This window comes from Engystomops pustulosus, chromosome 9, assembly GCF_040894005.1.
Source record: "Engystomops pustulosus chromosome 9, aEngPut4.maternal, whole genome shotgun sequence".
Classification (NCBI taxonomy): domain Eukaryota; kingdom Metazoa; phylum Chordata; class Amphibia; order Anura; family Leptodactylidae; genus Engystomops; species Engystomops pustulosus.
Window position 1 is genome coordinate 54468712 of NC_092419.1, and position 23398 is coordinate 54492109.

The 23398-nt window shown below is 40.6% G+C and overlaps 1 protein-coding gene across 1 annotated transcript in view; it reads left to right on the plus strand.

The window, feature by feature from the left end:
* Positions 1-19786, plus strand: part of SLC16A2 (solute carrier family 16 member 2) — a 140556-nt gene extending 120770 nt beyond the window's left edge. Inside the window, exons 5-6 of the mRNA XM_072123517.1 lie at positions 10181-10409; positions 12773-19786. Of these exons, the coding sequence (XP_071979618.1) occupies positions 10181-10409; positions 12773-12990 (447 nt within the window). The 3' untranslated portion in view covers positions 12991-19786. The remainder of the gene's footprint in view (positions 1-10180; positions 10410-12772) is intronic.
* Positions 19787-23398: the final 3612 nt, after the last annotated feature.

Genomic DNA, 23398 nt, shown 5'->3' on the forward strand with positions numbered 1-23398 from the left:
ACGCAAAAATTAAAAAGGGCCAAGTCCTTATAGGGGTTTTCCTGCAAATACAAATTAGTTCCTATCCACAGGATTGGGCCTAAGTTGCTGATCAGTGGGGGTCTCAGTGATGAGATCCCCACAGATCATGAAAACGAGGGATCCTACTTACCTCCAACGGAACCCCTCGTCGCTCCGTCAGAGTAATGGAGCAGACGGCCGTGTATGACCATTCTGCTCCATTACTGTCATAGAGCGATGACATGTACCTTATGTGGACCCCAACAGACCCCTCGTTTTCATGATCTGTGGGGGTCACATCACTGAAACCCCCACACATCAGCAGGTTAAGCCCTGTCCTATGGATAGGGCCTAACTTGTATTTGTGGGAAAACCCCTTTAACCCAATAACGCTCTGCGCAAGGTGGGGGGTTTTGCATATTGCAGAAAACCCCCACCGCTAATAACCGCGGTCGGTCATTGTCGCCGGCAAAGTCTTTTTTACGATCGCCGTGCCCCCGAACGTTTGCCGTGGTAGCCTCGGGTCTTCGTTTGACACGAGGCTACATGGCTTCTGCAGATTCGTTACAATGAGCCAGAAGTATTGCAGTATATGGTAGAAGCGATCTGACCATCTAGGGTTAATGTACCCTAGATGGTCTAAGAAATAGTGGGGAAAAAAAAAAAAATAGTTTAAAAAATAAAAAAAAATTATAAAATATTAAAAATTCTAATCACCCCCCTTTCCCTAGAACTGATATAAAACATAATAAACAGTAAAAATCACAAACATATTAGGTATTGCCGCGTCCCAAAATGCCCGATCTATCAAAATATAAAACCGGTTACGGGCGGCGGTGACCTCCGAGGCGGGAAATGGCGCCCAAATGTCCGAAATGCGACTTTTACACCTTTTTACATCACATAAAAAATGAAATTAAAAATGTCGCACGGACCTCAAAATGGTAGCAATGAAAACGTCGGCTCATTTCTCAAAAAATGACACCTCATAAAGCTCCGTGCACCAAAGTATGAAAAAGTAATTAGCGTCAAAAGATGGCAAAATGTTTTTATTTTTTTTTGTACACATTCGTTTAATTTTTGAAAATGTATTAAAACACAATAAAACCTGGATAAATTTGGTATCACCGCGATCGCACCGAACCAAAGAATAAAGCTGAGGTGTTATTTTGAGTGCACAGTCAAAGTCGAAAAAACTGAGCCCACAAGAACGTGATGCACGTGCGTTTTTTTTTTTTTTAATTTTTCCACATTTGGAATTTTTTGCAGCTTCGCAGTACACGGCATGTTAAAATAAATAACATTACGGGAAAGTAAAATTTGTTATGCACAAAATAAGCCCTCACACAGGTCTGTACACGGAAAAATGAAAAAGTTATGGATTTTTGAAGTTGGAGAGCGAGAAATGAGAGGGAAAACCCTGCATCCTTAAGGGGTTAAGGGATTAAGTATATGGTACAATAAAAACAGAATAGAAGGGCACTGGGGGGATTAGGGATGGGGGCAGGGGGTCTATGGAGGAAAGTGAAGTGTTTAACCCTTTAGCTGCTGCCTGCAGTCACTGTAGAGTACCTGTTATCACACTGCAGCAGCTGCACACACTCGGCTCTGCTTCATCAGACGAACTTCAGTGAGGAGGAGGCGGGGGCAGGGAGCTATTGATGTAGCAGAGCTGGAGAGCTCCTGCCTGCACGGAGGCTGATCCCCTGGGGCTGCTGTGCAGGGGCAGTGCAGAGAATATGACACTCTGCACTGCTCCATCCATCCATCCATCCATGTGCCTGCATCCTGTGCCGAGTGGCAGCCTGAGGACAGGGAGGGCTCTGCCTCCCAGGGAAGGGGAAGGGGAAGGGGGAGGTGCCGGCTCTGCAGCAGACAGCCCTGGAGCTGGAGAGGAGGAGGACGCTGCACCCCGCCCCATGGCTTCTCTGTATCCTGAGCAGGACGGAGGCGGGACAAGACGGAAAAATCTGTGACAGCGCAGAAATAACCGGGACTTTCACTTAACGGCCCGTGCAGGCGGGACAAGGGTTAAAAAACTGGACTGTCCCGCCCAAAACGGGACGGTTGGGAGGTATGCTTTAGCCACCAATTCAGATGCATGGAGTTTTGCAGCATGTCCTGTGTAGATCCAGTTGCAGTCCAGAGAATGACTTCCTTTGGAGGGTTACAGATCTAAAGAACTACTTTGGATACTAACTTATTATAAAGTAATTATGGTGATATCACTTTATAAGACCCTTTCATTCTAGGATAACCTTTCTATAAATTCTGATTAATACTTCCCTTACATTTCCCACGTAGCTGCTTTAATGATATCTTTTACTGGCTCGTACACTAGTGCAAAAAGTGGCCAGTAGCTTTGCACTTAATTTTGCAACAGAGTAACCATAGCAACCTCATTTATTTTATTATTATTTTGGGATCTGGTGCAGATCAGGATAATGAGTCATCCTGACATTGCAGATGTCAGCGGCCGCCCTTGAACATTTGTTCCTTCACAAGCAACGTGCCAACATTTACTTTGTCTCTGTACTGTTTAATCCTGCAGGAGCCTATAGTTTGTTTACTTACTGTAGGGGTTACAGTGAGCTGCAGGTGTCCATAGGGTTTTCTAGAAGGCATACAAATTTTGTTGTGGATGCTGCAAATGAATTTGATTACCATGATCAGGACAAGGCAAAGTACCTTGTGCTGCAGGGACTGATGTAGTCTACTGATAATCTCCTTGTTATGAAGCCTTCTGAATCATGGAAACAATGTAACATCACTCTTTCTAATTCAATGAAATATGTAAACATACTTCACTACTTAAAGGGGAATTACCAAAACCTTGGTACCAAGACTCCATAGTGTGGTATGTAGATCTAGTATATATATGTCTGGAGGCCCCCATCTCCACCCACACAAATTTAATAACCACACGATAGACATTTGTGACCGCTCCAGTTCTCACCTCTGGGACGTGGCTGCCAGTGTTCAAAGCCATTTCACTGTAGTGACAATTTATGGCAGCTGCAGTGTGTGTATAGTGACTTGGAGACCCTTTCTTTTTATATATTGGGGTCTCTCATGCTTGCTTGCTCCACTGTTGATTCTTGGTAAGGAATGTGCAACTATGTTTTCTAGGCTGGGAAAAGGAAAACTATGCCTCCAGTGCTATCTTAAAGAGTGTCAATGATGACCCTTCTTCTCATTCTTCTCCTTCACTCTTTTTTTTTTACCAAATATTACAATTAAACAATGTAAAAATTATGTAAAATAGGGTATAGGTTTGGGGTTTTGGGGGTGGTTGTAGGTTTGCTGGAGTTGTGGGTATGATAATATTATAATAACTATTGTGTCTGCTATCAGGCTAGCTCTCCTTTTTGAATGTATCTTAGGCCCCGTGCACACGACTATAGGGGGGTGTATGTACGGCCGCAAGTATGTACGGCCGTACATCCCTGCCACATAGACCGGCAATGGTAACGTACTGCTCCGTACACAGGAAACAGATAGAAAATGTACTATTTTTCCCTGTGTTACGGGCCATACATAATGCATTGCAATGGAGAGGGGAGTGATCACCCCTCCTCTTCTCCACTGCAGCTGACATATGCGGCCTTACAGTTTTTGCTGTGTAAGCCGTATTGTTTGTAAATGATAAAAAACTATTTTTAAAAAGTTTCACGATAAAATGTGGTGTAGGAGCACAAGACATCATGATATTTCCTAAGGTCCCGCACAACCTCTCCTAGATAATCTTGTGTCCTAGCAGCACAAAGAGGAAGTTCTACACTCACCGGCCACTTTATTAGGTACACCATGCTAGTAACGGGTTGGACAAGGCAGGATGGATCCATGCTTTCGTGTTGTTGACGCCAAATTCTGACCCTACCATATGAATGTCGCAGCAGAAATCGAGACTCATCAGACCAGGCAAGGTTTTTCTAATCTTCTACTGTCCAATTTCGATGAGCTTGTGCAAATTGTAGCCTCAGTTTCCTGTTCTTAGCTGAAAGGAGTGGCACCCGGTGTGGTCTTCTGCTGCTGTAGCCCATCTGCCTCAAAGTTCGACGTACTGTGCGTTCAGAGATGCTCTTCTGCCTACCTTGGTTGTAACGGGTGGCGATTTGAGTCACTGTTGCCTTTCTATCAGCTCGAACCAATCTGCCCATTCTCCTCTGACCTCTGGCATCAACAAGGCATTTCCGCCCACAGAACTGCCGCTCACTGGATGTTTTTTCTTTTTCGGACCATTCTCTGTAAACCCTAGAGATGGTTGTGCGTGAAAATCCCAGTAGATCAGCGGTTTCTGAAATACTCAGACCAGCCCTCCTGGCACCAACAACCATGCCACGTTCAAAGGCACTCAAATCACCTTTCTTCCCCATACTGATGCTCGGTTTGAACTGCAGGAGATTGTCTTGACCATGTCTACATGCCTAAATGCACTGAGTTGCCGCCATGTGATTGGCCGTTTAGAAATTAAGTGTTAACGAGCAGTTGGACAGGTGTACCTAATAAAGTGGCCGGTGAGTGTATATGGAATCAAATGGGTTTCCAATAGCAATAAAGCTTTGTATGAAGTTAGAGAATAAACCTACAGAGAATAAAACACTTGTGTGAAAGGGGAAAAAGGGGAGATTTTTTATTTGTTATAACAGCCTGTTGTTCAGGAGATGCCAAGGGGACCAAACTGCATTAAAGTAGTCTGCTCCTCCACCCCTATTGCTCAGTGTTATCACAAAAGGGACCACACTATGTAGTCCGCATTTCTTAACAGAAATAACGTTATCTGAAAGTGGAATTTTGGAAGTTGGGAAGTATAAAAATGTATAAATGTATAAAAAACATAGTTGGAAGGAACAGAGTAGATCATAAGTAACAACCATACTGAATGGTAAAAGTGATGAAGCATTCAGCCCAAATATCAGCACGTGAGGGTAAGGCACTGAGCTGTATTCACACATTGTTCTTTAAAACATCTTGGGGATGTGGAAACCTGTAACTTACCTAGACTTTGTACACTGAAGTAGCAGTTTTCTCCACATTTCCAGTCATGGGAAACTGCATTGATAGCAAGTTGATTAATTTTTCAGTTTATCAGCCAACACAATGTTATTTCTTCCCCTGTTCGTTTCCCAGCAGTGTCTTGTTTTTTTCTCACCAAAAAATGTTGATAAATAACCTTGGAGCAGTTAGGCTTCTTTATCCTTGGTTTTTGTTAACCCAGGCAGATTGTGAATATTTCACTTTTATGTGGTGCAGCTGCTGCATTGTAATTTATAGGGTAACATTCATTTCTTTATCCAGAGTTACAACTTATAGATGGTCCCTGCTGAATTTTGGAAATGAAGTGCTACGTTTAGCAAGTTTCTTGGCCAGCCAAAGCCTGAGGTTTTATAAGAGGCTGTATAGGTTACAGGAAATTTTATACTGCTGACGTGTAATGGGTCTAGAGCCCAGGCCCTATATAACAAGGCTATATTTTATATAACTATATAAAATCATGACATGTGGGTACAGACAGGAGAATATTTTATTGGTTTTCAATTTCCCAGAAATAACTGAATATTCATTAAAAGTGTATTTCATGTGTAGAGCTGAGCATTATATATATCAGGGCTGTCTATAGCGTCCTCCACATTGGCAGTGGTGTATAACCGTGTACAGATTGTTACACCTGCCCGACTCTGCATGACTTATTCACCATTGCCTGTGAAAAGGTAACATATGTCTAAAGTTATATACACCCTTTAAATGCTGCTTAGGTTAAAAAAAACTCAAAATACTGCCATTAAAGTTGGTTCCCTTGGCCTTGCAAAAGGTCCTTTATATTTGGCATGGTTTTCCTTGAACGTTTACTTTATGACGGATTTCAAACCTCGGGGAGTTTTTTGGGTCCCTAGTTTGTCTAAATATGTTTATATGTATCCAACATCAGGCTTGCATGACCAAAGACCTTTACTCTACTTTTTCCACTCCTTTAGACATAACCCCACTCACCTGTGACTCTTTTGATGAACTTTGAAAGTATTTAGCCCTGTAGAAGCTCTATTTCCAGATTGGTATTATTTGTTTGGTCCCTACTTGGGAAATCATAGATTGAAATAGGCAAGACTAAGGCTTCCTGCAAACAGATGGGCCGATCATCCAGCGATGAAAAACAAACATTTACTTTAGTTTTTTCCAGATGATTTGCATCAGTCTGGCATCCGTTTTTCACAGATCCACATAAACTTCAGTGTAGAATTGAACCATGAAAAATGGTTATACGTAGAAGCATTTCTACTTTATAACAGATCGGTTCCACAGTTCCCATTTTAGCAAGAATTGTTATTGTTTGAATAATGAATAGTTATACAATTTTCCAATATATTGTATAAAATTGATTGTATCCGCCAGGAAATAATTGCTCAATCCACTCACCCCTCCAATCCCCTTCCCTCCCATACCTTATCTTGTTCACTCTCTTCCTTTGAGCCAGTCACAGAGGAAGAAGTGTCTAGGCTCCTTTCCTCTGCTCGCCCCACTACCTGCATCAGTGACCCCATCCCCTCACATCTGGTACAGTCTCTCTCCCCAGCAGTCACTTCTCACCTAACTAAAATTTTCAATCTCTCTCTCTCTTCTGGTGTCGTCCCCTCTTCTTTCAAGCATGCTATTGTTACCCCTTTACTAAAGAAACCTTCACTGGACCCATCCAATGCTACTAACTACCGACCAGTTTCTAACCTCCCTTTCATCTCCAAACTCCTGGAACGCTTGGTCTATTCTCGACTAACCCGCTATCTCTCAGCTAACTCCCTCCTTGACCCCCTACAATCTGGTTTCCGCTCTATGTATTCCACTGAAACTGCTCTTTCTAAAGTCTCCAATGATCTCCTCACTGCAAAATCCAAAGGTGACTATTCTCTCCTCATTCTCCTGGATCTATCGGCAGCGTTCGATACTGTGGACCACCAGCTCCTCCTTAGGATGCTTCACTCCATTGGCCTAAAGGACACTGCACTCTCTTGGTTTTCTTCCTATCTCTCTGACCGCACTTTCAGTGTCTCCTTTTCTGGATCTTTCTCTTCTCATCTTCCTCTCAGTGTCGGGGTTCCTCAGGGATCAGTCCTAGGTCCTCTTCTCTTCTCTCTCTATACTGCCCCCATTGGACAAACCATCAGCAGATTTGGTTTCCAGTATCATCTTTATGCTGATGACACCCAGCTATATACTTCTGCACGTAACATCACCCCTGCCTTAATCCAGAACACTAGTGATTGTCTCTCTGCTCTCTCTTAAATCATGTCCTCTCTCTTCTTGAAACTTAATCTTTCTAAGACTGAACTTCTTGTCTTTCCACCATCTACTAACCAAACCATCCCTGACCTCTCCATCTCTGTCTGTGGGATCACTATAGCACCGAGGCAGCAGGCCCGCTGTCTTGGGGTTGTGCTGGACTCTGACCTCTCCTTTTTACTATATATTCAATCTCTTGCTCGCTCTTGCTGTATGCATCTCAGAAACATCTCCAGAATCCGTCCGTTTCTGACATTTGAAACTTCTAAAATGCTAATTGTTGCACTTATTCACTCTCGACTAGACTACTGTAACTCCCTACTCATTGGTCTTCCACTCTCTAAACTCTCTCCTCTTCAATCTATTCTTAATGCAGCAGCCAGGCTCGTCTTTCAGGCCAAACGCTACACAGATGCCTCCAGTTTGTGCCAATCACTGCACTGGCTACCTGTCTCCTTCCGTATTCACTTTAAAATAATAACCCTCAGCCACAAAGCTCTGAATAATGCTGCACCTCCCTATCTCTCTTCTCTCATCTCAGTCTATCGCCCTTCCCATGCTCTTCGATCTGCCAGTGACAATAGATTAATCTCTACCTTAATTCGAACCTCCCATGCACGTATCCAGGACTTCTCCCGAGTTGCCCAATTCTCTGGAATGCCCTTCCCCAGACTCTGAGACTAATACTCACCCTCCAAAGCTTCAAACGTGCTCTTAAAACCCATCTCTTTAGGCAAGCCTATCACACTCGCTAACTGCATGAAATGTCAACTCTCCCTTTACTAATTCATCCTATGTACTATCCTATCTGTTATCGGGCAAACAGCAGATATATACCAAGCTCCAGGCTTCTCTGCAGTCTTTTTCACCTAGGACCCTGTAAATAAGATGGCGGCTGATGGCTGGTTCAAGCAGCAACATCGTTGTTAGTAAATTATTTATTAAATTATTTTATATTGTTCCCTTATAAAGAATGGCTGGACCATTATACAACCTCTTGTGTCACCCCCTCATCCTCATAGTCTGTAAGCTCTTGTGAGCAGGGCCCTCACTCATATTGTTCCATATGACTGTTTGTTCTTTGTAATGTAATATAGTTGTATATGTCCCCTATGATTTGTAAAGCGCTACGTAATTTGATGGCGCTATATAAATAAAGATTATTATTATTATTATTATTAATATATTCTGTATCAATTCCTCTTGGTTTTCTAGATCTCTGCTTGCTGTCCTACTATAGAAAGCTTCTATGTTTACGTCCAGTGGACAGAAATCTGACGATGGTCACACAGGTGCACAGCTCGTTATAACCCACAGCTCTCATTACTCTCTGATATAACGAGCTGCGCCTTTGAGTGACCATTGTCAGATTTCTATCCACTGGAAGTAAACATAGAAGCTTCCTATAGAAGGACAAGAAGCAGAGATCTAGAAAACCGTGAGGAATTGATACAGAAAGTATATTGAATAATTGTATAATTTTTCATCATACAAACAACACCATTAATTTGCCAAAGTGGGAATATCCCTTTAACATAACATTTAGAACTTAAAGCGTAAGTATATACTATATTATACTGATGGCTTCTTCCTAGCCTGAGAACCATCCTAATATATCTATCAGCACAATCCTCTCTAGCTTCTCCTGAAGTGGCTGTGACATCAGCTATGTTGAGTGCCGCTCCAACCTTTCTTTCTATGGATTTTTTGCCTTAAACTTGCGTCACTGTTTGTGGATCAGAGCACAACCAAAGGTCAGTTGTTAAACCGCTCTGTTATCTGTACATATCATGGACAAAAAAAGACTATATGGCTGTATAAATATTGGCAGTGGTCTCTTTGCCTTCTCATGTTTAGGTGGTGGGCGTTTGCTGCAGTATGCAGAAAACCCCTTGTCTGTGTGACGATGGCTTCTACAGTGCTGTCTACAGTCGGAAATAAGTTCTTTCTGGAATACATATACTGGTTTGGTTTTAATCCCGCGTCATGTCATAAGGCCTTTTGTAGGTCATGCTTGATGTAAAGGGAGCTGCCTTACAGGGTAGCTAAAAGAGGTGTGGTTTTCCTTATTCCATCTTGGAAAACCAATTTGCAGATTGTGCAAAAAAATTAAACATGTTATGGCCATTGGAGAAAAGATCAAAAAGTACTTGAGTCCTCATGATAAAATACTCCAGGTCATGAAGAGGTTAAACCCTATCTTTATCCTTTTATGTTAGGGGAAAAATTTGAGCTTTGCCGAAGGTTTGCTCCCCAGGGTCCTACAAAGCGAACCTCACAAAAATAATTGCTGCTAATAATATAAAAAATTAGCTAGAGGCATAAACTGGGGAAAAAGTGATAGTCTGGGATTTATCTAAATTTGGTTTCAGTTTTGTTGTAAAACAGATTATGATGGAAAGGAAGACCAATTAATGAATGGAAAGAATAACGAAGTCCATAGTGCAATATTGCACATCTAGTACATATGTGTAAAATATCATCTATTATATTAATGGCGTTTTTGTCCAGGAACTGCTGCATATCAGTGGCTCATTCTTGACACATTTTTTCCCCCGAGGAATTTTGCAGTTGTTTTCCACTGGGACGTACAAGGGAAACATCTGCAATACAGTAAAAACCCATTAGGATTAGTTTTTAATCTCACAATTTTTCACTGCTCATAATTCCAGCAACTAACACCCGGTTTTGCCAGTGCAGATCTCAAAACTTTATTGTACTTGGCCACTGATGCTTGTTAGTTACATACCTCAATTTTAGTCTAACAACCCATATGCGTAGGCTGCCATCTTATTTCCTGAACAATGATCTTTAATGGACATTTATGTTTTTGAAGTAACTGTAATACTTATACTTATAGTAATATTCTTTCTGTCTTGCTTTTTTTTTTCTTTTTTATATTTTTCAGGGGGTCTCCTTCCTATTCCTGGGTATTTTGAGTATGATGCTGCCTCTGTGCAAAGTGTTTGAAAGCGTCATTGTTGTATGCCTGTTTCTTGGCTTGTGCGATGGCTTTCTGATTAGTTTGATGAGCCCTATTGCTTTTGAATTGGTGGGCCCAATGCAAGCATCACAAGCCATTGGTTATGTGCTGGGACTAATGGCCATTCCAATGACAGCCGGACCACCTTTAGCAGGTTTGTTGGAATTAATAATGTTACTAAATTCTTCTAAGACCTTAGTTACTTTTTTATGCATATACTAGTAGAATTAAGCCAGAGGGTAAATATTGTAGATTAAAGAGGACCTGTCACTAGAGATGAGCGAGCACTAAAATGCTCGTTATTCGAGACAAACTTTTCCCGATGCTTGAGTCCTCGTCTCGAATAACGAACCCCATTGAAGTCAATGGGAGACTCAAGCATTTTTCACTGAAAGAAGAACACTGAATAACACATTGCAGATGTTTGCAGATGTTTTCACTGAAAGAACACATTGATAGAACATAGTGAAGAACACATTGCAGATGTTCCGTACATCTGCTAACTTATCCGAAGACACGCGTGCCGAACGGTGTTCTTCACAATAGCATGTGAAGAACAATATGTGTGAAGAACACATTGCAGATGTATGGAAACATCTGCAATGTGTTCTTCACACATATTGGGGCAGATTTACTTACCCGGTCCATTCGCGATCCAGCGGCACATTCTCTGCGGTGGATTCGGGTCCGGCCGGCATTCACTAAGGTAGTTCCTCCGACGTCCACCAGGTGGCGCTGCTGCGCTGAAGTCCACTGAAATGCACCGGCCTTTTCCTGGTGAAGGTAAGTGCGGTGCTTTTTCCGAATCCGTCGGGTTTTCGTTCGGCCACGCCACCTAATTTCTGTCATGTGCATGCCAGCGCCGATGCGTCAAAATCCGATTGCGTGCGACAAAATCCCGGGGCAATGTAGGGGAGATCCGCGCAAATCGGAAATATTCGGGTAACACTTCAGGAAACCGTGAATCGGGCCCTTAGTAAATGACCCCCATTGTTCTTCACATACTATTGTGAAGAACACCGTTCTGCACGCGTCTTCGGATAAGTTAGCAGATGTACGGGAACATCTGCAATGTGTTCTTCACTGCGTTCTTTCGATGTGTTCTTCACTTAAATTATCCTGTGTTCACTATTTTCATTTTCTCAATTAAATGCTCGATCTCGAGCAGGGGAAATACTTGTCCGAGCAACGAGCCGTTCCAAGTATGCTAATACTCGAACGAGCATCAAGCTCGGACGAGTTTACTCGCTCATCTCTACCTGTCACCCAAAATTTCGGCACTAGGAGCTGCTTACTAAAGTGTTAGATAGCATTACCGGAAGTCTGCAGCGTTTGTTCAAGCACTAGGAGCTGCTTACTTTAGTAAGCAGCTCCAAGTGCCAAAATTTTGGGTGACATGTCCTCTTTAAAGCTATTCTACTTATAAATGTCTCTTGAACCAGTCTGTTTAATGTGATTGTCTTAACCATTCCTACGGGGAAGATTTGAAGGGGAGGGGGGGTAGTATGTTCAAACTGTAGATGCAAATTCTTTTCACTAGCAAAATACAAACTGTTAGAAGAGCTGCCTAGAGGTCACCCACCCCAGAAAAACCATTGTTGTGGCAGTGTCTACTAAATGTTTTTGACCAATGAATATAGCTTATACAGGCAGTCCCTGGGTTACGTACAGGATAGGCTCTGTAGGTTTGTTCTTAAGTTGAGTTTGTAACTGTATATTTTATAATTGTAACTCCAGACAGAATTTTTTTGTGACAGTTGGATTTTAAATTGTTGGGTGGTCATAAGAACCAGGATTAACAATAAAGCTTCATTACAGACACCTCTGATAACTTTTACAGCTCATCATTGAAGTCTAGGGCTAAAGAATAGTAAACTACCAATATCCAGAGGTCAGTTTGTAACTAGAGGTCACCTGTAAGTCGAATGTCCTTAAGTAGCGCTCTGCCTGTATATGTCTTACTTAAAGTGGGCATCAAGGTTGGCCAATTTATTGAAAACCCATGCAAATGGTATAATACATGCTCTACTTTCCATATTATGAGTATCCAGTTTTCCGCCCCTACTACACCCCACTCCCCAGTCCCTGGCTGCAGCAGTCACATGCCATATGAATGCAAACAATCAATGGAGGCAGAATTACTGTCATATTAGTGGTATCAGGACCACTGTTATTGTACTTCAGTATTAATAATGGGTCACTGATTGGCCACAATAGTCACATGTCAAATGCATGCAAACAAAGACATAGAGGGCCAAAGAAAAGATATCCCGAGGAGAACAGGGAATATTTATCCATTCATTCGTTTATGTATTACACCTTAGACTTGCAATATTAAGTACCCATAAATACATTCTTGCACTTTGGGAATGTATCCTAGAAGTGTCTGCCGGAAGTCTGTTTCTTGTACTGGATAAATTCATGAAGAAATATAGCCAATTTTCTATAAGTTACACAGAGACGATTGAATAATTTATGTTAATGGCAATGTGAAAAAAAAAATCTCTTCTGTCATAGGTCTGCTCTGGGAACGTTTTGGAAATTATGACCTAGTATTTTATTTTGCTGGTGTCCCTCCTCTAATTGGATCTCTGATTCTTCTGTCTGTTCCCCTGCTCCATGAGAGAGATCTGAAGAAGAAAGAGCAGCTGGAGGCGGGAAAGGAGAAGACACAAGATGGTGTGGTGAATGGAGAACTTCTTCCTGGAAGCCCTGTGACTGATGCTCGTGTTTAGACGGATCTGACAGGGCACAAGGCCCATCACATGGCATCTCTGCATAGAAACAGATTTTACTCAAGAATTGGTTTGTAGATTCACAGCACGGGTTTGCGCTGCTGTCCATCCTGGAAGAGCCTCAGAATCAAGCCTCATATCATTAGGGGGTCATATAATTGATCTGATTTTATAAAAGGCTCAATAGAGAAATAATTTTACGTTTGTATTAGTCGCTTACATGAGAAAGGGATCCTAGCATTGCAATCTATTGCATACAGGATTAACTAAGGTGACCCTTTATGAAGGTATATGTTCCATGTTATTCCTCAACTACTTCAAACGTTCCTATGTGTGAAAGAACTGGTGTATGTCCTCACAGACTTCATCTGCTTGAATGTTCGATGTCTTCTAAATTTTACATAGTTTGTTCATTCTTGACAAGACGTGTGAGGTGATGGATGGTGAAGTCACAAGTTTTACTTGTTTCAAGTGTAATGTTGAAATTTGCAATGTGTGATTTTGTTAATTGGCCTCTTCCCCTCTTGTACTCTAGCGAAGAAACAGATTTGCTTTGAGGTATCAGCATTGAATACACAATATTTTTTGTAAATTAAGCTTATAGAAAACTGAAGAGAGTCTATCAAAGTATTTCAGCTCTGCTGTCCCCAGTTGGTTGGGTGTAATAGCAAGAGCCCAAAAAAGCAGCCCGCCTAACTCAACACCAGGTGTGATTTACCCATAATATGACTTATCAATACCCATTGTGACTGAGCCCTGACAGTGTTCATCAATAGAAGATTGTCACATCTACCTGAGATGAAATGGAGATGGATAGAACATATTGATTGTAAGAAGTGTGGCTTTTAGATTGGGCAGGACTTTACAGTGCCAAAATCTGTAGGCCTATGGGAGTTTGTGGTGTAAATCTAACCATGCCCTATAGTTAAGTGCCTTTAGGCAAAGCATAAATGTATTTAAACCAATGCTCTCTAAATCAATACAAGTCACAGTGATGTTTATAAACTGCCCCATTCTGGGCTGGATAGTCATGTGGGTGGTGCCACAGATTGATATCATTTCCCCACACATTTATATGTCATTCAGATAAATTCTTTCTTAACACACTGCTTGTATTTTCATCAGACAAGTGACCGTATAGACCGGTAAATGTTCTGGATCTATAGCAGTCATTGATTTGTACAATTATGAAGCAATATTACATGTGTCATGATGCAGGATTTATGAAGATGTTCTAAGAAGAACACCAGGAAAGACAGACACTTTGGCCACGGCTTTCAATGTTAGTGATATATCTCCAAACTTATGTTATCTGTATTTGGACATTTTTTGGCAGACCAGAAGCGAACTGTTTCTTTCTCTAGAAAACCGATCCTGTGGTATTTCCCCAATCCCTTTGTATGCAGAAAACGAATGTTCATTCACCTGCACACAGTCTATAGCATTGTGTTATTTCTTCTAGTGATGTTCTCTTTTGTTATAGGAGACAGATTTTGTCTACTTCTAGCTTTTGCACAAAATCCAACAATATTGTACTACTAAGATATGCGAGAAGTGCGATTGTATGTGTGTGTGTCTCCTGTAGGTCTATACCTCCTGTACATTGTAGTACTGTGTTTGTTATAGTAACTGTAGCTGGCTATCTGAGGCTCCAACCTATCAATCCAAGATGTTACGTTTAGTAATGGGTAAATGTGGCCATACACTTCAGATTAATGTCAGCTGATCTATTATACGGGGTATTCTGGCTATCCCTCAACAGAAGATTTCAGGGGAAAAAGGGTCAAAATTTTGGATTCAAACTGTACGATTCTTTAGTCATTGGAGAAGATAAGTCACTGCCAGAGGATTTTGGAAATGACCTCCTCCCCTATCCCCCCATTCACACACAATCTGAATGTCCATGTGTACTGGTGAGTCGCAGGTAACAGCCGCCAGCTGACAACTATCTGCAGTGTAAGGCCAGCTTCAGGATATGCACTAAATAGATCAGCAGTTTACTAGAACCTATCTAGTAGTAGCTAGTAATAGCTCTGTGTTTAGGTCCAAATCACCATGTGATGTAAGATTATAAATTAACATTATCATTGGGCTCAAAGAATATACACCAGACTCCTCTGCTGCAGGTAACTGGAAACTGCATTGGTTGGAGCTAGGAACTTTTTTTAGATGAGACTTGGGTCTTGTTCACACATTACTTTGTCAAAACATGAAATTGCTAATGGCTAGTCATTAGCATAAAGTCAAAACATGTACTCTCCAGTCCCTATTTGTAAGCAAAGAAAATGCATTGTAAAACTGCACAATGTAACCTGGTCTTTAGAGTGAAGTTATCTAATTAATTTAGTGTCTGTATTACAAGTCGCGCTGTAGTTATCCTCAATCGGATAACGAGATGCCGGGGTCATTGGTGTAATAGGGAGGGTTAAAATGGTAAATGTGGTTTTACAAAAGAGTAGTGATAGCATGAAGACTTTGATTTCGGTTTCTTCTCAATTCAGGATGAAACTTGGTAAAGTATTGCATTCCGCTTTTAGATCCTTACTTGAGACCTATGTTTTCCAATGGATTTTGGAAAATTGTAACTCCCAATACTGGCAGACGACACAAAGCTCTTTAGTATTGTCGATATCAGAAAAGTCTGACTTTATTAGAAAGATACCATTACATGAGGTCCAGTAAAGCTATCATATTCATGTTCACCATCATAGTACCAAACAATATGTTGGTTTTAATGGACTCCGTAATCCTATCCGTACAATAAAAGGAGACTTTTTCTTTTAAAAGATTGTAAGATCAGAAATATCCCTGTTGGGCAAGTCTGCAATAAGGAAGAATTTGGGTTCAAGTGTGTCTGTCTACTGCTGCCAAGGCCAGCAAGAGTTTGACTTTTATTAACATTAGCATGGCTTCTGGTGATGGAAGTATTATTTTACCTGTTAAAGGGGTACTCCCACGATGACAAGTATCTATAATGTACTCATGATAACAAAATAACATATTCTCTAATTCACTATTACTAACAAAAATACAGCATTTCACAGACCTAATTCCAACCTGTCTCTATCAGTCTCAGTGTTTATATTTTGGTTGTCCCTGGATACGACCATAAACTGCTGGCTATGATGGTGCAGATTCCTCTGGCATGAGCTGCTTCTCCAATACTGCATTGGGAGGGGCAGGATGCAAAGATCACTACAAACAGAGACATTTCCTCTAACAGCAGCGTGAAGAGGAGACACCAGCTCTACAAACTCTATAGACAAGATAATGTCTTGATCCAAGTGGAGGGGGGCATAGCAGTGCTGACTGTGTGTTTTATAGGTGAGGTAGCAGGGCTGAGTGTGTCATGTTTTATATCCATCTCATGACTCTGGTCTCATCTCTCTTTTTCTATGTGTCAGTGACAGTAGTAGAATATTCAGAAATAAAAGTGTAGATGAACCAGTGTAGATAATTCCTGTGCCATGATAAGCTAGGCACAATATCAGCACACATCATCACATAGCACAGAGGAATCATGAAGTGTCTGCTTAGTCGGTCCCAGCTCGCACTGCTGAATTTTATACTGACCATCACTGAGTGATAGGACCAAACATTCTGGGAGTTGTAGTTTTAGAAAAGCAGGAGAGAAGCGGACTGGAGAGTACTCTTTTAATAATTGACAAATATGAGAATTAAAAAGGAAAAGAAAGAAACCGAAATAAAAAAAACTGCAAATGTGTGAACCAGACCGAAATTCAGTTTGATAAATAGATGGGTCGCAGCTAACTTCTCACCAATTCATGATAAATGTAACCAGTCATTGAGATGATGAACCGTGTGGATCAGTTTGGTTCTTCTCTGAACAATGACGTTTACAGGTGGAATTCGTCCTTCTCCAATCACTTCTTGGGAGTTGAATCATCAGGATCAACATCAAGCCCTTGTTATATGACCGAAGCTGGAGTTTTGCATTGAGAAGATCAGCTTGCCTGTGGAATCGGATACGGTTCCATCTTTTTTCATTGTGAAGAAACATGCTATGTGGTGATGTAAATAAGTAGTGCTATTTCCTGCAATATATATAGAAGCTGCTCATCATATCTAAGAAGCAATGACAATCATTTGTAGGTGGAAACCTTGCCTTAGAGGAGATAGGAGGATTGCTAGAATATCAACCAAGGAGACGTGAACGCACATTAGCTTTACATTTTAATGGACTTGCGTGAAGCTGTGGATATTTTTTATTTGATTTGTGTAAAACGTGTAATCCGATTTCATAATGCTGACAATATTTTGTAGTGCATGTCTTCTTGCTGTAAGGCATTCATGCATTTTATATCTGATTACCTGGCCTACAGTATTCACTGTGAATCTAACACATGGCCAACTCTCATGGAACCATGAACAAGACGCATTGGACCTTGAGGTTGGGGTCAAACAGCTGGGAGCTTGTTGGTCCCATCATAAATGAAATGTAATACTGTCATATTATTATGCACACTTCTAACACTATTATACAAAAAGGAATCCAATGGAAACGTGACTATGTCCGGTAATCAATATTCCCTGGTTCTCAAAAGTTTTTATCAGATGACTAGGACTTGTCTTTATATGCATACAGCGGTGTGAGAATCATAAGCACGGTCATGAAATCATGCCCTGGTAAGAAAAACAGATTACAGGAGGATCTATTAAGATGTAGCTACCCTTAAAGGGATTAAAATTGGTGCCATAAATGTGGACAGTCCAGGCTTTTATTTACATTGGGTTTTATCACTCATGTGATTGAAGGGTTTAAGTTGGAGTTTACATAATTGAATTCTTACTAATTTTCTATTCATATTCATTTGGGAAGCTGTTGCTCATTCCCCTTTTAAAAATAGTAATTGAAAAGGAACTATAGTCTGACAATCCATTTTAGAGGATGTTCAGTGCTAAAAACAACCCTACACCTTCCCATGGTTGAGGTCTAGAAATGGGGATGAATTGTAAAGCCTCAAACACACATATTTTAACAATTACATTCCAAAAATTCACTGCAGGGCAATTTATGCTTTAGATTTAATCATTTGCAGTGCAAAATATAGCAAGTACAGTGTTTTTGTTTGTACTGTTTTTCTTCACTTTTTAAGCCTGAGGAGAGTTTTCTCGAAAATTTCTTAAGCACTTAAAAAAAACTGAGTACAGCCATAATAAAACTTGGAATGGAACAAATTGTGACTATTTACCCCCTTACGCCACCTCCATTGCGTGTAGAGGGCTGAGCCGGTTCCTGGCGTAGGTTACAGCGCAATTCTCAGTCAGGGAGGGCAGATTTATCAAGAGCCTGGATCAAAGGGGTGATAAAGTTTGATTTAAAGGACATCTACCACCAGGATGAAGGATTATAAACCAAGCACACTTACATGCTGGTGGGTGTGTGCCCCCTCTGGTAGGATCCACCCTTCTTTAAGCTTCTCCTGCCCTTGTTTTTTAGAAAAACAGGCTTTAAAAAGTATGCAAATGAGCCTCAGGGGCTCCAGACTCCATTATCACCTATGGAGTCTGGAGCCCCTTCGGCTCAATTACATAATTTTAAAGCCTTTTCTTGTAAAAAAAAAACAAAAAAAAACAAGGGCCTAAGTAACTAAAAGAAGAGCAGATCCTGCCAGAGGGGACACACACCAGTATGTCAGTGTGCTTGGTTTACAATCCTTGATCCTGGTGGTATATGTCCTTTAAGAAAAAACATGGATTTTCAATGTAGATTTGGAAAGTTTATGGGTTTCCAGTAGGTATGTTTTTCTCATAGTGTGTAATAGAAAGGAGGTAAAGTGTACCATATAATTAATTTAATTTTCAGGCCCCATCTCTGCTCTTGCTAGCCCAGTTCTGCACGGCCTGGTGATATTGTCAGTGAGTGCCTTCCAGTGAATCTATATTCAGTATATTGTAGATGTTAGAAACGGCTGACTGTTGTAAACGCCATACCACGAGGTTCTGTACACCGAATATAGACACTAGGAGACAGTGCAGACTCTGCAAAAGAAAATATTGATATTGGCGCATCTTCTTATATCCTCCTGCGATAGTGAGTGCCTTCCCACTGTCCTGTCAGTAAGTGCTGCTTGCCTGATTTTCAACCAAAATGCCCAATTTGGCTATAATAATAATAATAAAAGTGCCATTTACCTTTTGTAACAATCTTATTTCTCAAGATTGTGTTTTATAATAAGTTTTTCAGTGATGTGAAGTGTTGTCTGATTTTGACACCATGCCTTAAATATACCTCTTGTAGATGCCAGTAATGTGCATGTGCCGGGCACTGGTATTGCCTCTGCTTTGATTTAGTATGAAATGATGTATGAAACCTTCACATGTTTTTGTTTGTATTTTGTAACATTTGTCATCAGTCCACTATCACAGATTGACACTTGTGTTTCAAAGTTACCCCCCCCCCCTTGTAGTGTGCACCTGAACCATTGAGAATGAATAAGAACTTGCTGCTTTGTCTAATTTGCTTTATTTTAATTTTCCAAATAGAATATAAATGGAATAAAATGAACCCTCCCCTGCCCCACACATTGTTAAAATTTTATATTAAAAATGTCCTTGTCCTAATTCTTTATAGAACTGGATTCACCTGTATTGAAGCATGTGGGCCTGAAGGTTCATACTGATTTTGTTTTATTTTTTTCATTTGCTTTGATTTTAGATATTTGTAAAATATTTTCTATATACACTGTACAAGATGAGAAATGATAATTTGCTGAACCTTAGCAGTAATATTTATAACAAAGAACAATACAATAAAATTGTGTTAACCTGTGAATGTCCCTTTGTTTTCTTTGTTCATTACTGCATCACATGGAGGAGAAATTTCAGTATTTTGAACGCAGAAAAAACATCCCAGATTTCAGTCCTGGAAACAGAGTAGGTGTTAATGTAGTCAAAAGTGTATGTGAAAAGATTCAGCAAAAATAGGTGTAAATGTGTTGTTTCCGAACTGTTCTCCTTAAATAATTGGGTACGATTTTAGACGAGAAAAAGAAGTTTGGTAATGTAAAGAGGAAAAGAAACTAACTTTTTATTATATGTTTTGGATACATAAAAGTTGGGATGACTTTCACACTGGTCTTAATTCCCTTGCTTGTACAGCAGCGTACATCCTAATTTTGAATGAGGTGAAGCTCACGTCACAAGATAGGTACACTGCCTAAAGCCATCGCAAATTGTATGTAAATGCTATTGCTTTTTATAGTTCCTGAAGCATCAACAGACTGTGAGAATCTTCTCTCCAGTAGAAGATTTAGGATAGCAAGGACAAGGAGCCATATACTGTCTCTGTCCACGCCTGCAACAGACTAGCACAAAAGTTACATCACCACCAACTATAAAATATTCTACCTGGTTTAACAAAAAAACACTAGAAAATATTCACAGTATTGGTTATTTATTGGCTGATATCCACTCTCCATATATGTTTAAACCCAACACCTGCCACTGGGCATGGCTAGCTACCTCAGTAGCATGCAAATATCAGGTTGGAGTGCAATGAGTTAGTGCTGGTTAAAAAAGGTAGAAGAAAATCATTGATCTTTAGAGCAATGTAGTAATCTTTCTAATGTAGAAGCATCTACGACAGCACATAAAAAAAATGTTATCAAAATAAATTAAAACAAATAATAAGATAAGGGTAAAAGTCATGTCCGTATGAGGTTACAATCTAATTGGAATTTATTTTTTCATATGTAAATTGCTAATATTTGGGTTGTAAACATAAGGAACACTCATATAAAATTAGAGACATTGGGGATGTGCAATAAACTGAATTATTGTGTCGGTCATTAGACCAGTGCAGAGTAGAATTAGTTTAAAGGAGTGAACACGTGGCGCCTGATGCTAGAGATGATGGGAAGATTGATGGTGTTCAGATGAACTGGTGGAATAGGTTAGTAGTAAATCTGGCGGGCTGCAGCGTCAGAGTGGGACACTGGCGGTGTAAGGAACAATAGAAAAGTAGGTACAAAAAACACATGTATATAGGTGCGCGCTGCCCTAGAGCTAAAATGTAACAGTAAAGTCCAAGATGTGTGTTAAAGGCTTTATTTTTATGGACGGCGCGTTTCGAGGACGAATTGTCCCCTTCCTCAGGTCCAAAAGGCAACATACACTGGATGCAATGCAGAGACTCACATATGCTCAGCTGTGGTGGGATTTAATAGACCTAGTCCTGTGGTCTTGGAAAAAATGCCTTAAGTAGTGGGTGAGCCGGTTAGAAGGGCTGCGGCACTGTAGTGAGGCAGGAGAGAGGCCGATCGCTGGTGGAATATGGGGTGTGAGTCTCGCTTTGGCGTGCAGGGAGAATCACACCCCATATTCCACCAATGATCGGCCGCTCTCCTGCCTCTCTACAGTGCCGCAGCCCTTCAAACCGGCTCACCGACTGTTACATTTTAGCTCTAGAGGCAGCGCGCACCTATATACCTGTGTTTTTTGCACCAACTTTTCCAGAGTAGAACTAGACAGTTCTCTGCTGCTCCAGATTAATCTGGTGCAGTATAAGACTGCTGAGTCCTACTTTACACCTTCTATTACTCTTGTTTGCTCCTTCACTATATTAATTTTCTGGTGCACAGGTTATTTTCTAACACGACCCCCTTTTACCAATGGCACGTCCCCTCTTCGGGGGTGGTCTAGAACCTTTAGTAAATGTGGTGCACGGCGTTCCAAGTACAAATTACTCCAATTTTCTGGCGTAGATACATTGATACATCTCCCCCATTGTGGTGTATAAATGGCTTGTTTTTATAAAATCTAAATAATTTCGTGGGTATAGTCTTAAGTTTCTCCTGTGTGTTCTGCTTTAAATATACTCAATCAAGACGCTATAGATTTTCTGCAAAAATAATCCTCATAATACAAGCTGCAGCTCTATTTTTGTAAACATTTCCAGCATATTTCCCCCCAAATCACACCCCATATATACGGTATATATCCAGACAGATAGAAGCATATATGTATTTTATAGACCAATGTGCAGACGTATAATTATGTTAAATAGACTGTGATGTTGGTGTTAAAAGTTACACAGGTGAAGATAACTGCAGGAGATAGGACGCCAATTATTATAACGTGTTCTCTAAATGAGTTGTCACATCACATATCTGCCCTCCGGGAACTGCTCTGTGAGGAGGTGGTTTCAGGCAACTATATCACGTCTGTTAGTCTTATGACATGGACATTTATTGTTAAAGCTGCACAAAGCTGTCTTTATACTTCATACTGGTGATAATAATTCAGAAACCAGATCAGTTTTCAGCCAAGAGTGTGTGAGCTAGAAAATAGATATTTGGGAAAATGCTCTTTATAATTCAGAGAATTAAAGAAAATTATTAGATCTGGTTCTGGAGGATCTTCAAACCTGTTCATTTGAGTGGGTGCTGTGAAATCCCCACTTTACCCTGTGGTTCCACTAAATTAGTGAAAATAGAAACTTTCTGGTATTTCCCACTGCAGGTCACAACTTTGTTGTAGCATCTTGTGATAAGATTATTTAGGGGTTACAGGGGTTGTCCAATTTCAGCAAATAATTGATATGATTTTTGTATAGAAAAGTTATACAATATTCCAATATACTTTCTGTATCAATTCCTCACTGTTTTCAAGATCTCTGCTTGCTGTCCTTCTATAGAAAGCTTCTGTGTTTACTCCAAGTGGATGGAAATCTGTGCATGGTCTGTGATGCATGCGCACAATCCGTTATTATAAAAAAGAGTAATAGGAGATGTGTGATAATAACGGCTCGTGCCAACTGGAAGTGAACATGGAAGCTTTCTATAGAAAGACAGCAAGCAGAGATTTTGGAAATGGTGAGGAATTGATACAGAAATTGTATAACTTTTCCTTACACAAACCATATCAAATATTTTGTGAAAGTGGACAACCCCTTTAAATACCGATTAAAGGGAAAAAATGTTGCTCACAGGAACCAGTCCAATAACTTCTGACAGTTATTCTCATGTGGGGAAAGAAAGACAAAAACAACAGCGGAGGAGGACGGCGCCTCGCGTAATAACGTAGAGACAAGTGTACCGATTGTGGTGAGAAAAAATGGTTGCTCACCTGGTAACCACTTGGGTACAAGCGGTATTTAATATCCAGTGGGGGGGAGGATCCTTGATGGTACGGAGGTTTGAATCTTAGGTTACTGCAGCAACTATTAGGCACTCCGAAAACCGGTAGCCAGAGGTACCGTGAAATGAATAATACACAAATAGAAAAATGGAGAGGGCCGGGAGAGTGCGCTAGTAACCGAACAGAAATCTCCAAGTGTAGTGATTAACACAACTTTTATTGGTAGCAGTGATATCCAATGGTAAAGCGTTTCGGGGAGGACCCCTTCGTCAGACCAAAAATGGAAGTGCTGAGTAGGAACTCAGAA